Here is a 12,001-nt window from a genome sequence, read left to right as displayed (position 1 = left end):
GTATACATGAAAGGAGGGTGAATTAAAGTTGCACAGGCAACCTTAATTTTGGTATTTTCTAACTTCTGAGTGCTTGACTTCGAACCTTAATAATGTTCTTTTAAAATAGTTCTGTTGTGTGTCATTTTTTAAAAGCAAACTGAAAAAAAAAAACCAGAAATTCCATCATGTGGCATCATACTGACACCCAGATGGATTTTAGCAGGGTTGGAACCTTTAGATCCAGCTCACAGACCTCTGCTGCTTGAGCTAATGGAATAACTGATAGCAATAGAAGGTTGTTATCCTCTCTATGGACCAGAAGTAGAGGAGGCAAGGACACTCTGCTTTTGGGTTTTACAGATATTTGCTGGCAGAAGAAGAATGGTGATTTTGAGTTTCATTCTAGGCTCTGGAGGGGAGTGTGCTCTAGTAGGCACAGAATCTTCTGCCCGTCTCCCCCACCCCAGCATGACTTCTGCCCCATTTTCCTCATCTAGCCAGTTCCACTCTCCACTTCTCAGGCTTTGCATCCGAGTCACAGTCTTCTAGACAAGGAATTTCTAGTCTCACCTCTCCAGACTCCCCATCCAGTACTAGTCTCCTTGCCCAGCTATTCCTAGTTTCCCCATCCTGGCGCCTCCTCTGATGTGTTCTCTCCCACATCCTGCCTCTGGTCATGCCTTCCTATCCCACATTCTTTGTCCCCACTGGATCCCAGTCCCAGTCTCCCTTACTGGGCTCATCATCCAATCTTTGCCCACCTAATTTTCCCAGTCTCCTTGCTCAGCCAGTCCCACTACCATCTAAACTCCAAGTCCCAGTTTCCCTCATCACCTAATTAGGCTCCAGCCCTCCCCCTACCCCAAGGCTCCTTCTCCCAATCTACTTCCCCCACCTTCCCAGTAGGTTTTCTGTTTCTTCCTTCTGCATTCGAATGCAGCAGCTTCCTCCTCTTTTGTTGCCTGAACCAAGCGTGGGGAGGAGGAGGTTATTGAGGTACAGTAGAAAAGAGCAGGAGAGACACAGGTCCCCTGCTCTCTATTCAGTGCCCAGACCTGGCACAGTTTGCAGCAGGCCAGAGTTGCAATTACAGGTAAAGTCCTGCTCCATGCTGAGCTGTAGCATGCTCGGTGTGTACAGAATCTAAGAAGTCTCTACTGAGCATGTGTGAAGAACAGTTTTTCAAAAGCCTTATAACTTGGCCAGATTTGGTTGGATTTTTACAGAGATGGCAAAAGGAATATCCCTGACACCAAGGCCCCCTCCTGCTGAATTTCAAGTCCCTTCTTCAAAGCATGGGGTAGCTAGAGCTTTTCAAACAGAACATCACCAGCATTTTTAATATGGGTAAAACAATGTATTTTCCCCTAGTCTTGTTCTCAGAAATGGTGGGACCATTTTAGCTGAAATTTTCCAAAAAGAAATTCAGCCAGAGGCAGACACCCAGCATGGAAAATTTCAGATTTGACAAATTTATAAGCAATTGAAAACAGGGTCTTATAATGGGAAGTGCTGGGCAATCTTAGGTGGGACTGGTATTGCATAAAAAGAGCTGGTAAGGGGAGGCTCGATGAGTCAAGTTTCACTTCTGAATCCAACCGGGATTGGTAAATGACTGAAAGTAAATCAATTGGTGGTTTCTGTATAGTAGACAGGGGACCAGATCCCCAAAAGTCCTTCCTTAGTCACCTTAGTTGGCATTAATTGGCACCTGCGGGCAGTCTACACAGAAAGATCAAGAACTCAGTGGCTATGAAGTGTGATGTGCTCTCATTCTCGAAGTGGTCCCTCAGAGTATGGCTGAGGCACAGTGGCAGGGCAGTGTGGAAAGGCTGCTCTACTGTGCCCCTGCTGGACCTTTCTTTAGTTCTTTAGGGATATCAATTTCAACAATACTAATTCACTTGAAAAATAACCCAAAACCTCAAAGAACTAGTCATCAGTTTAGGAAATTTTTAAAATAAATGTCTTAAATACCCTAAATATGTCTCTAGTGAAGAAAGATATTACATTTATTTTTTTTAAATTAGAGATGGGGCTGAACCAAAGTCCTATATCCAAATCATAAACTTGGATTTGAAGTCACAGCTTGAACTTCTTTCTAGAAAGGACTGAATCCAAGCACCTTGAACTTTGATTTAGACCCAGATTTCAACCCCACCTTATTCTCCATGTTTGGGAATATTGAGATCTGCCATTTTAGGATATGTCTACACTATGATTAAAAAAAACCCGTGGCCCTGAGTTTCTGAACCTGGACTCTAGCCCAGCAGTTCTCAAACTTCATTGCACCGCGACCCCCTTCTGACAATAAAAATGATTACACAACACTAGGAGCGGGGGCTAAGTCTAAGCCAGTCCTGGTGACCCCATTGAAATTGGATCGCGACCCACTTTGAGATCCCGACCCACAGTTTGAGAACCGCTGCTCTAGCCTGAGCCCAAATGTCTAAACTGCAATTTAATAGCCCCCGAACCAGTTGCAGCTGTGCTGTGAATCTTTTATTGCAGTATAAGCATACCCTTAGGGGCCAAACCAATGCTCTTTGACATTAATGAGAGTCTTTCTATTATTGATTTCAGTGGGCATTGGATTGGGCCTTTAGTTCTGCCTATTCATTAGGTACATAGGTCAGAGCTAGAGTTTTGGTTCAGGTCCACTTTTTGTTTCCTCAAAGAAAGTATATATTTAAACATTAAAAACCAGCTTCTGCAAAATATTACTTGTTTAAGATCTACTATTCCTTTATCGCATTCATATTAGACTATGCAAAATAATTTAAGGATGCAGAAGGTTAGGCTTGAGTTGCCTTGGCAGAGTAGACTGCATAGCCCCTGCTTTATCCTCTGAATCACTCCAGTCAATTCCATCATTATTCTGTGTTAATTCATACTGAACAAATCCATCCTCAATGTGTCCTCAGTTAACGTGGTATCTTGTGTAAAGGAAATAAATAATTATTTTTTCAACTCTTAGGGGAAAGTTATCACTTTAGAAAACAATCTGTCATTTAAAATTCTTTTTTTAATTTATGTCTGCTGTTTGGATTTAATTACAATTTAAAACATGTGCCGTGCTAATAAATACAGCAATATAGCCACATTCTATTTCAAATTAAAATGCACAAATTTAATGACTCTTCTGCTAAGACTAATTAATCATGAATTCTTTCTAGTCTTTATAAGGGCAACACTTAATCAAGCATACAAATTACTAGTGTCCATCCTTCAGAGAAATGAACTGTGTTAAAATTCAAGCAAACATTTTCCGACTGTTCATACAAAGGGTTGCATAAGACAGTCATTGTGTTGCCATAAAACTTTCCCCATGATTTGCTGCTGATCAGCATATACTTCACCTCTTTTCCTCCAATTAAAAATTGCAAACAGAAAAGCTTTCCAGCACTAACAGACCCACGTGTCTCCTCATAGATGTGGAAAGTCACATGTTTCAGGAATGGCCAGACACCCCACTCTGGTACAATATAAAAGCAATGTTAGTCATTGTCTCTCATTTTTAATAGCTCTCCTTTCATGGTTCTAATTTTGCCATTAGGAACTAAACATTACAGGAACTTTCCTTTTAGTATAGTGTAACCAATAAAGATGGATCTCCTTCATAGTAACGGTGTGCTTATAATTCAGCATTTACAGAAGGATTACAGGTCTTACCAGGATTTTCTAAATTTCATGTCACAAGTAGGAGATCCCCGGAATATATTTTTAATATATTTTCCTCTTTGGTTCCAACTTAACCAAGTGGTTGGTACTAAAATGATATGGGTGGCAGTCATTGGAGATTGGTTCAACCTCATATTTAAATGGTAAGAAGTTGTGTTTCTTTTAAAACTTTGTATTTTTGTAATGCAAGTTTTTAGCTGCCTCAAGATTATAGTACTTCCTGTAACCTGTAGATTTACCTATGTAGTTTTGCCTTTTAAATATAAAATATTTTGAAAATGTGTTTCAAAATTCAGGTTTAACAAAATGAGAATGTGTGTTTACAGTGACATTTTGGTAAGCGAAGAAGAACACAAATGAGCATTTGTATGATTATTCTAACAATAAAAATGTTCATGTATAGCATAAGGTGAATTATCCTTTCTACATTGTTTGGACCTTTCTACTCAGAGATCTTTTTATTGTATTTGTATAGTATTTACTGTTCTCTTTTTTGTTAGGATTTTATTTGGTCATCGTCCATATTGGTGGGTCCAAGAAACAATGATCTATCCCAATCAATCGAGCCCATGTCTTGAACAATTTCCTATAACATGTGAAACTGGGCCAGGTAAGGAATGTTTGTGGCTTCAGTGTTGCACATATTGTAAGTATTACTTCAGCAAGTAGCAGTCAGTGATAGTGATTATACTGTAAATTGATATATCTGCTAAAAATAAAGTACAGTATGCAGGCACCTGAGCATAAAAATATTTCAGTAGAAATGTAACAGAGAACCTGAACATTAGATGTGTTAAGAGCTGAGACTACCTGGTCTGCGTATTGGTAAGAACTTTTGTTTCAATGTCTTTAACCTATGAAAGGCATTACTTTAAAAATGATAGTTATTACAGGTAGCAATGCTGGAGGACTGTCCTTCCAATAATTACTTTACAGACCCAGAAATGCTGGATCACCTTTGTTGTGAAGTCATTCTTGGAGGCAGTTCTGCTGCAAGTTACACCAACTTGCAGAGAAGAGGTCCACAGAGATTTATTGAAGGTAAGTAGATGCCCTAGATTTGTCCTGTTCAGCACATCAAATGAACAAGTGAAATATTTTGATATCTAAGCATATATTCAAGTACATATTGCCCAAGAGCACTCCAGATTAGAACAGGTGACTCTTATGGAGTTTGAGGATTTCTGAGCTACTGCAGCAATTTTTAGGGTCACAAAAGTAAAACAAATTTGTGATCACTGCTCTGATATTTAATCCCCTAATCCCTCTATTCTCTTCCTCCCAGAAGCTATTTAGTTTAAACAAACAAACAAACAACAACCACCTATGTTCTAACTAAAGGGAAGCCTGAGTTATCTGTTCAGGATAGAACACCCCACTCCTGTCAAAGCTATAGGCTGGCACACGAGAATACACTATATGTGTGATATATTCATTGTAGTGTTTCACTGAGCACCCTTTCTGCTTCTGTTTTTACCTCTTTCTTAAGTGGAATGTAAATCCAATACTGCTCAAGTCTCAAATGAACTTTCAAATCCATGAAGTTTGAAATTAAGCAAATTAAGCTCAGACATTCCAACTCTATACTGGATTTGACATGTTTATACAGCTTTAATTATGGCTCTTGTGAAATGGATTTTTTTCCCCAATATATGAGAAATGTGCAGTAATTGTTATTAATGTGCTTTGTGATTTTACAGGCTCTCATATGGATAAAAATGCTGCATTTTCCCCTTCTCTGTTAGCAAGATGCTGCGTCATACTTTACTCTAATTTTGAAGAAGAGACTTGAGCTTTTCTAACTGACAGTTTGTTTACTACTTTATGCATGGACCTGCTATCAGCTGTTAGGGTTGTTCTCTGTCTCACCTGATCATTAAATCACTTGGGACCCAACCCAAGGTGCTAAGAGCCTCCCTCAGCTCCTTTCAAGTAACTTCAGAATTGAGGGCACTCAGACTCTTGCAATATTGAGACCTTGCTTACATACCAGTTAGTGTGTTTCCATGATTCATTGGAACAAAAATCCTGTTTCTTCCTGTTTAAGAAGAACTCATTTTTATTTTATTCAGTATGGCCTTTTCCAAATGTGTTATTTAAAACGTTTAAATATGTAGTTTAAATGAGAAGACTAGAGCAGCAGATGTACTCTGACATGAATATTTAAATGAGCAAAGTAGATAAAATAGTGAACAACATAAGGACTGCAGATAGCTTGAACTAAAAACCTGTATCTGGACAATCTCAAACTTTGGGATAGAGGTTCTGGAATTTGAATTTGGATCTAGATCTGAATTTCGCAGCTGGCTCCAATGAGCTGAACCAAACCCCCCAAACCAACCCTCTCACAAATATTGGTGGAGTTTCAAAATGTGGGTCTAAATTTTGGAATTTAGGCCTATCTCTCATAAACACATTGCATATGGGGTATGATAAATACTTTAAGATGAAAAGACTAACAATAGCAAGTAAAAAGTGTTTTCAAACACTGAAATATGAGATCATAAGTTGGTTTAACCAATAAAATGAATTCTAATATGTGGAAAGTGCCATGCAAGTACCTTTTGAAAAAAAGAAGGAATGAAGGAATCATGATCAAGAATCTTCTAGCCAAGTCCAGAAAAGGTGTGTAGGTGGCACAGAAATCAATGTAATTTTCCTTCTTAGATGCCATTTTCTACCTTACCAAGATATCCCATACCTTTGTGAACTAGGAATTGGTCAGAACATTTTCTCAAGTGAAAAAAATGATTTCCACTGCCTACCAAATAAGCCCTACAAACTTTTCTACCCTTCTAACTGCACAAGAAGCCACGTTGCATCATCTTAACACATACAAAGTCAGATTATCTGCCATGTCTGAATCTCCCCTATCTGAGTTTTCCTGTGGCATAATGGAATCCCCAGAGGGGTTAGAGCCAGCATAGCCAGCTCTAAGCTATTTCTGCAGCCCCTAGCTGGAAGGGCATGCTGAGACTGGGAAAGGGTGTGTTAGAGGTAGTGATGTGAGGCGCGGAAGTGGCTGGAGCACACTGCACTCCAGTTATACTAAATGGGTGCATGGATTTGGGGAAGCATTCTGAGCTGACACGTGCTAGAGACACCTTTAGGCAGTAGCCTCTGCACTACTCAAGCCTGCACCAGGGCTGAGGACCAGTGAGAACTGGGGAGCCATAACCTCCCTCCACCAAATGTAAATCTGATGAAGCCAAGAATCTAACCCCTGGTATGTGCAGAGAGAACTGCCATAGTAATTTTATGAATTACTTCACTAGCAGCATTCCACTGGGATTAGATCTTTGGTCAGCGCCACAAGATGTGGATGAAATCCTCTGCATCTCCACACTGCCTTCAGTATGCTTGAAAATGGCTTCTGTTAAATTTGGGTAAGGTTTGAGCATTGGCCTGCTAAACCCAGGGTTGTGACTTCACTTCAATCCTTGAGGGAGCCATTTGGGGAACTGGGGTAAAAATCTAGGGATTGGTCCTGCTTTGAGCAGGAGGTTGGACTAGATGACCTCTTGAGGTCCCTTCCAACCCTATGATTCTATGAAATAATAAAGCATTCAATATGCAGACATTTGTTTATATTGAGTCCATTTGTTGCACTGCTATACAGTACTGTTAATTAATTCCAAAATGTTACAACATTATTTCATGAGAAGGGATCTATTGAAATCTTTTCCCATACCAATTTTCATTCAATTTTCAACACTTTGGGTATTGTGTCAAACTGAACATAAATAAGCCCCTTTCTTCCAACATAATAGAAAAGACTTTCCCCCCTTCCCCTTTTGAGGATCTACAGAAAATATAGCTTCCTAACTGAGGAAATGGACAAAATGACAATTTGGAAGGGCTATCTGAAGTCTGAAATTGCCCTAGCATATTTTACAATTTATTGATACAAGGAGATCATTCCCTGCTTTTCCGATATTTCAGTGTACACCTGTCTTCCATCTAAGCTGTATTCTGTATATTTTTCAGATGGCAGCCGTGTTAGTCTGTTTCAGCAAAAACAACAAGGAGTCTTGTGGTACCTTAAAGACTAACACATTTATTAGACCATAAGCCCACAAAAGCTTATGCTCTAATAAATGTGTTAATCTTTAAGCTGTCACAAGACTCCTTGTTCTGTCTGTACACTTTGTGGCTCTGTTCATATCGGCACTATAATACAAAGTGCTTTTTCTTTCTATCCTAAAGAAACTATCAGACTAACATAAAATGACTTCCCTTAGGTAATTGTAAGGATAGGCTGCCTTCCCAATATTCATCTAATCAATGTCTGTGTTTTGTACTTGACATGCCACAATCCACCATAAGGTTCCTTTAGGTTTTTTAGTTTTTACTGTTTTGGGCTCATTGATTGTTTGAATAACTGATGATTCTTTTTCTATATTCCAAACTTGTACTAATGATTTTTAAGTTAAAATATTCCTTTTTTTCTTTTAACAGGAAGCCCATCTGGCCATGCCATGGGCTCTTCTTGTGTCTGGTATGTAATGGTAACAGCAGCACTTAGCTACACGATGAGGTGGAAAGATGAATCTGCAATTACACTGCACAGGTCAGTCAGTTTCTGATATTCTGAAACCTTTATTTTGATGGATTTATATATTTAGTTTAGATAAACATTATTATAGCAAATATTTGTAATTCATTTTTGGGCCACTTCACTTTTAAATTGTTAACATGTCTTCATTCTTACAAGTTTTGGACAAAGAATTAGACTAGCTGTTCTCAAACTGTGGGTTGTGACCCCAAAGTGGGTTGTGACCCCGTTTTAATAGGGTCGCCAGGGCCCACGCCCTACCACTCGGGCCGAAGCTGAAGCCTAAGATCTTCAATACTAGGCGCCTGGGCTCAGGTTACAGATCCCTCGCCCAGGACTTCAGCTTTGGCCAGCTCGCCCACTTGGGGTGATGATGTTCAGGCTTTGTCCCCCCCGCTTGGGTGGGCTCAGGCTTTGGTCCCCCCCTCTTAGGGGTCACACAGTAATTTTTATTGTCAGAAGGGGGTCGTGGTGCAATGAAGTTTGAGAACTGCTGAATTAGAATATAGAGGAGGTTTGTATTTTTCTTTAGAGTGACATCTAATTAACTTGCTGCCATTGCATTAACACAGATCTGAACCTGTCTCCTTTAAACACTACAGGAGTGGGCCAGGTCAATAACGTTGGCAATCTTGATTTATATTCAGTGCCTTTCTTTGTCTGATCTACTGGTTAGTGCATTAAATTTACCTCTTTGGGAATGGTCATTCATATTTTATTCTAAAGAAAATACTCATAATATTGGCACAGACAGCATGTTACTCAGTTCTGTGTAAAAGCTTATGACTGGCTGGATATTTTACCACTATTGAAAGGATTGTTATTCGATTGCATGGATCATGAGTTTAATTATGCCTTCATGATGATAAACACATGGAAAAATACATTGGACACTTTAGCTTTCAATTGATATCTTACAGCAAAAACAAAGCATCTGATCTTAGATCCTAAAGTATTAGTGTCTGATCCTGCAGTCTTTAATCAGGTAAAATTCCATTAAAGTAAATGGGTTTGCAAGATCATACCATTATTCTAACTGCTTTATTTCAGTATCTGGCTCCAGGTTTTGATCATCTGTCTCTACACTGTTGAATTTGTACCTCTATCTGCTAAAAATATGGGACCCAGTTGAATGATGCACAATGAAATACAACATTTTGGATTTTTTAAATTTCATATATACAATTTCTTTTTCTTTCATAGACTTACCTGGTCATTCCTCTGGAGTGTGTTTTGGATTATTCAGATCAGTGTGTGTGTCTCTAGAGTATTCATAGCCACACATTTCCCACATCAAGTTATTCTTGGAGTAATTGGTGGTAATATGCTTATTCTTACTCTTTGCAACATAAATATATTATCTGAACATTTGTTTTAAGTTTAAAAACAAGTCATAGGCATTCAAAGGGCTTTTTATGCTGTCTCTCTAGAGCTGCATGTGATTTCTGGGGAGACTACAGGTTTGAATATATTGTTATTATTATTATTTATTACGTATTTGTATTACTATGGCATGTAGAAGCCCTAGTTATGGACCAGAAGCCCATTGTGCTAGGTGCTGTACAAACACAGGATAAAAAGATGGCCCCTGCCCCCAGGAGCCTACAATCTTAGTATAATACAGCCTTTGGGTAACATTTTCAAAAGCACAAAAGTGTTTTAGGAGCCTAGTCCCCTTTTTTTTAAAAGAACATAGACACCTGGAAGCCTGAGTCCTGTTGATTTCCTATGAGGCCTAGGCTCCTAAGCCCCAGCTCAGTTGTAAAAATGGGATATGGTACTTTTGAAAATGCTTCCCTTAGTCACTGTCTGATCTCAGAATGATTGGCACATTAATTCCAGGGGAACTCCCTATGCTACTTTCCATGTGCAAATCAGCATGTATAGCGCTGAGCCAATGGTTTGAAGCTACTGGGGTCCATCTCTGTTCCTCTTCATAGCCAAGAAGGGGGTGAATGAGGAAAGGGAGAGAGATGAAAAACATCTCCCCCTCCAATATTCAAAAAGAGAAAAGGACTAAGAGCATAGATAGGCTTGATTCACCCGTGAGAGTAGGGAGTTGCAATCTGCATCCCTCTCTACTGGTGGGGTAGCATCTGAAGAGTATGAAAAAGGAGAGAGACAGAGACTGGCCTGTCTGGGTTCATTAGTGAAAAACTACATGTCTCTTCTGAAACTGTGGCTCTTGGCATTTTAAGTAACGAGGTAGACCCATTATTTTGACTTGGCAGTTTTGGAGAAAAATGAGGTTTTGGGGTGTACTATAATAGTGGAAAAACCATACATATTCTCTTTCTTTAAGAGGTTTAATTCTGCTTTTTAGAAGTAGGCCTTGGAAAGCAATTTCTTTTTCAATATCCAAGAGCACAGTGCCCAGCCTAATATTGCACTTCTAATTCACAGGAATGCTTGTTGCTGAAGCATTTGAACATACCCCTGCTATCCAGACAGCGAACTTGGGAACGTATATCAAGACAAATTTGTTTCTATTCATCTTTGCTCTTGGCTTTTACCTGCTTCTCAAACTTATTGATGTTGATCTTCTATGGTCCGTTCCAAAGGCAAAGAAATGGTGTGCCAATCCAGACTGGATAAACATTGACACAACTCCATTCGCTGGACTGGTGAGAAATTTAGGTGCACTCTTTGGGTTAGGTCTTGGCATTAATTCTGAAATGTTCATCATGAGCTGTAAAGGTACAAATGGATATAAGATGAGTTTCAGACTACTGTGCATAGCTGCTTCTTTAGTTACCTTGCAGCTGTTTGATTTTATCAAGTTACCCACGCATACTGAGTATTTGTTTTATGTTCTTTCTTTTTGTAAAAGTGCAGCCATACCTCTTACTGTAGTTGCCTTGATTCCATACTGCATGCACTTGTTAATGAGGCCAACTGAAAAGAAGTTAAATTAGATGAACTTTAAAATGTGGGCGCATTTAGATACAGGTGGTGTTCTGTGACCCACTACATAGGTAATTATTTTGGTACTCCATTCTGAACAGTGGTGGGTGTCACTGTGTGTTTGATGTGCTCCCGGTAAATCCCATGCCCAAAGGCAGTATATCCAGGAATGACACTGTCATGTCAGAACCACTGATTGGCTTGCATTTTGACTTCATTCCCAGAAGTACTGCAAGGATTGACAATGCAGTATGGCTGCCTAACGCCACTGCAGGTATACACGTTTTGATGCGTGTTGGGATTAGCCACAGTTTGTAGATTTTCTAGTTCTTGTACACTTTCAATTGGATGGTGCTTCATCTCCCATATCATCATTTCATTCCACTTTCCATTTTATATATATATATAAATGCTGCATGTTAATCTGCTGGAAAATTAGGTGTGATAAAATCACACTAACTCAACCACATGAATACAGCCATGTAGTGTGGTGAAGTTCTGTATAGTTTGCCAAACTTTAGATTTAACTTAAGTGTTTTCTGAGTGAAGCATCTTCTGAGTCAGGAAAGAAGAAGAAAATATTTTTAAAAAGATTAGTCTGAAATAATGTAATTTCAGTCCACTTCATTCTATTTCTAGAGCTATTGACAGAGCAGATAACTTTGTATTGATACGTTGCTTTTTGTATTTTTCTTTCAAAAATAACTAAATGCAAAATCTTAGAATTTATTGCCTTTTCATTTCATTTACTAAAACTACTATACATTTAACTTTGTGGAAATTCATGAACATAGCACATCAGGGTAGAGATAGCTCAGTGGTTTGAGCACTGGCCTGCTAAACCCAGGGTTGTGAGTTCAATCCTTGAGGGGCCACTTA

At 39.1% G+C, this 12,001-nt stretch overlaps 1 protein-coding gene across 6 annotated transcripts in view; it reads left to right on the top strand.

Annotated features, from left to right (window-relative positions):
• G6PC2 (glucose-6-phosphatase catalytic subunit 2) overlaps positions 1-12,001 on the top strand; it is a 24,664-nt gene extending 12,663 nt beyond the window's left edge. For 5 of the 6 annotated variants that reach the window (XM_030580227.1, XM_030580224.1, XM_030580223.1 and 2 more), the window contains 5 exons: positions 4,164-4,273; positions 4,600-4,704; positions 8,122-8,233; positions 9,422-9,537; positions 10,622-12,001. In XM_030580227.1, the coding sequence (XP_030436087.1) occupies positions 4,207-4,273; positions 4,600-4,704; positions 8,122-8,233; positions 9,422-9,537; positions 10,622-11,133 (912 nt within the window). In that variant the 5' untranslated portion in view covers positions 4,164-4,206 and the 3' untranslated portion in view covers positions 11,134-12,001. Of the gene's footprint in view, positions 1-1,439; positions 3,807-4,163; positions 4,274-4,599; positions 4,705-8,121; positions 8,234-9,421; positions 9,538-10,621 lie in introns of those variants that run through there. The other variant, XM_030580228.1, reaches the window with a different exon arrangement.

This window comes from Gopherus evgoodei, chromosome 11, assembly GCF_007399415.2.
Source record: "Gopherus evgoodei ecotype Sinaloan lineage chromosome 11, rGopEvg1_v1.p, whole genome shotgun sequence".
NCBI classification, from domain to species: Eukaryota; Metazoa; Chordata; order Testudines; family Testudinidae; genus Gopherus; species Gopherus evgoodei.
The sequence above is the reverse complement of the archived record's forward strand: the minus strand, read 5'-3'. Positions and strand labels throughout refer to the sequence as shown.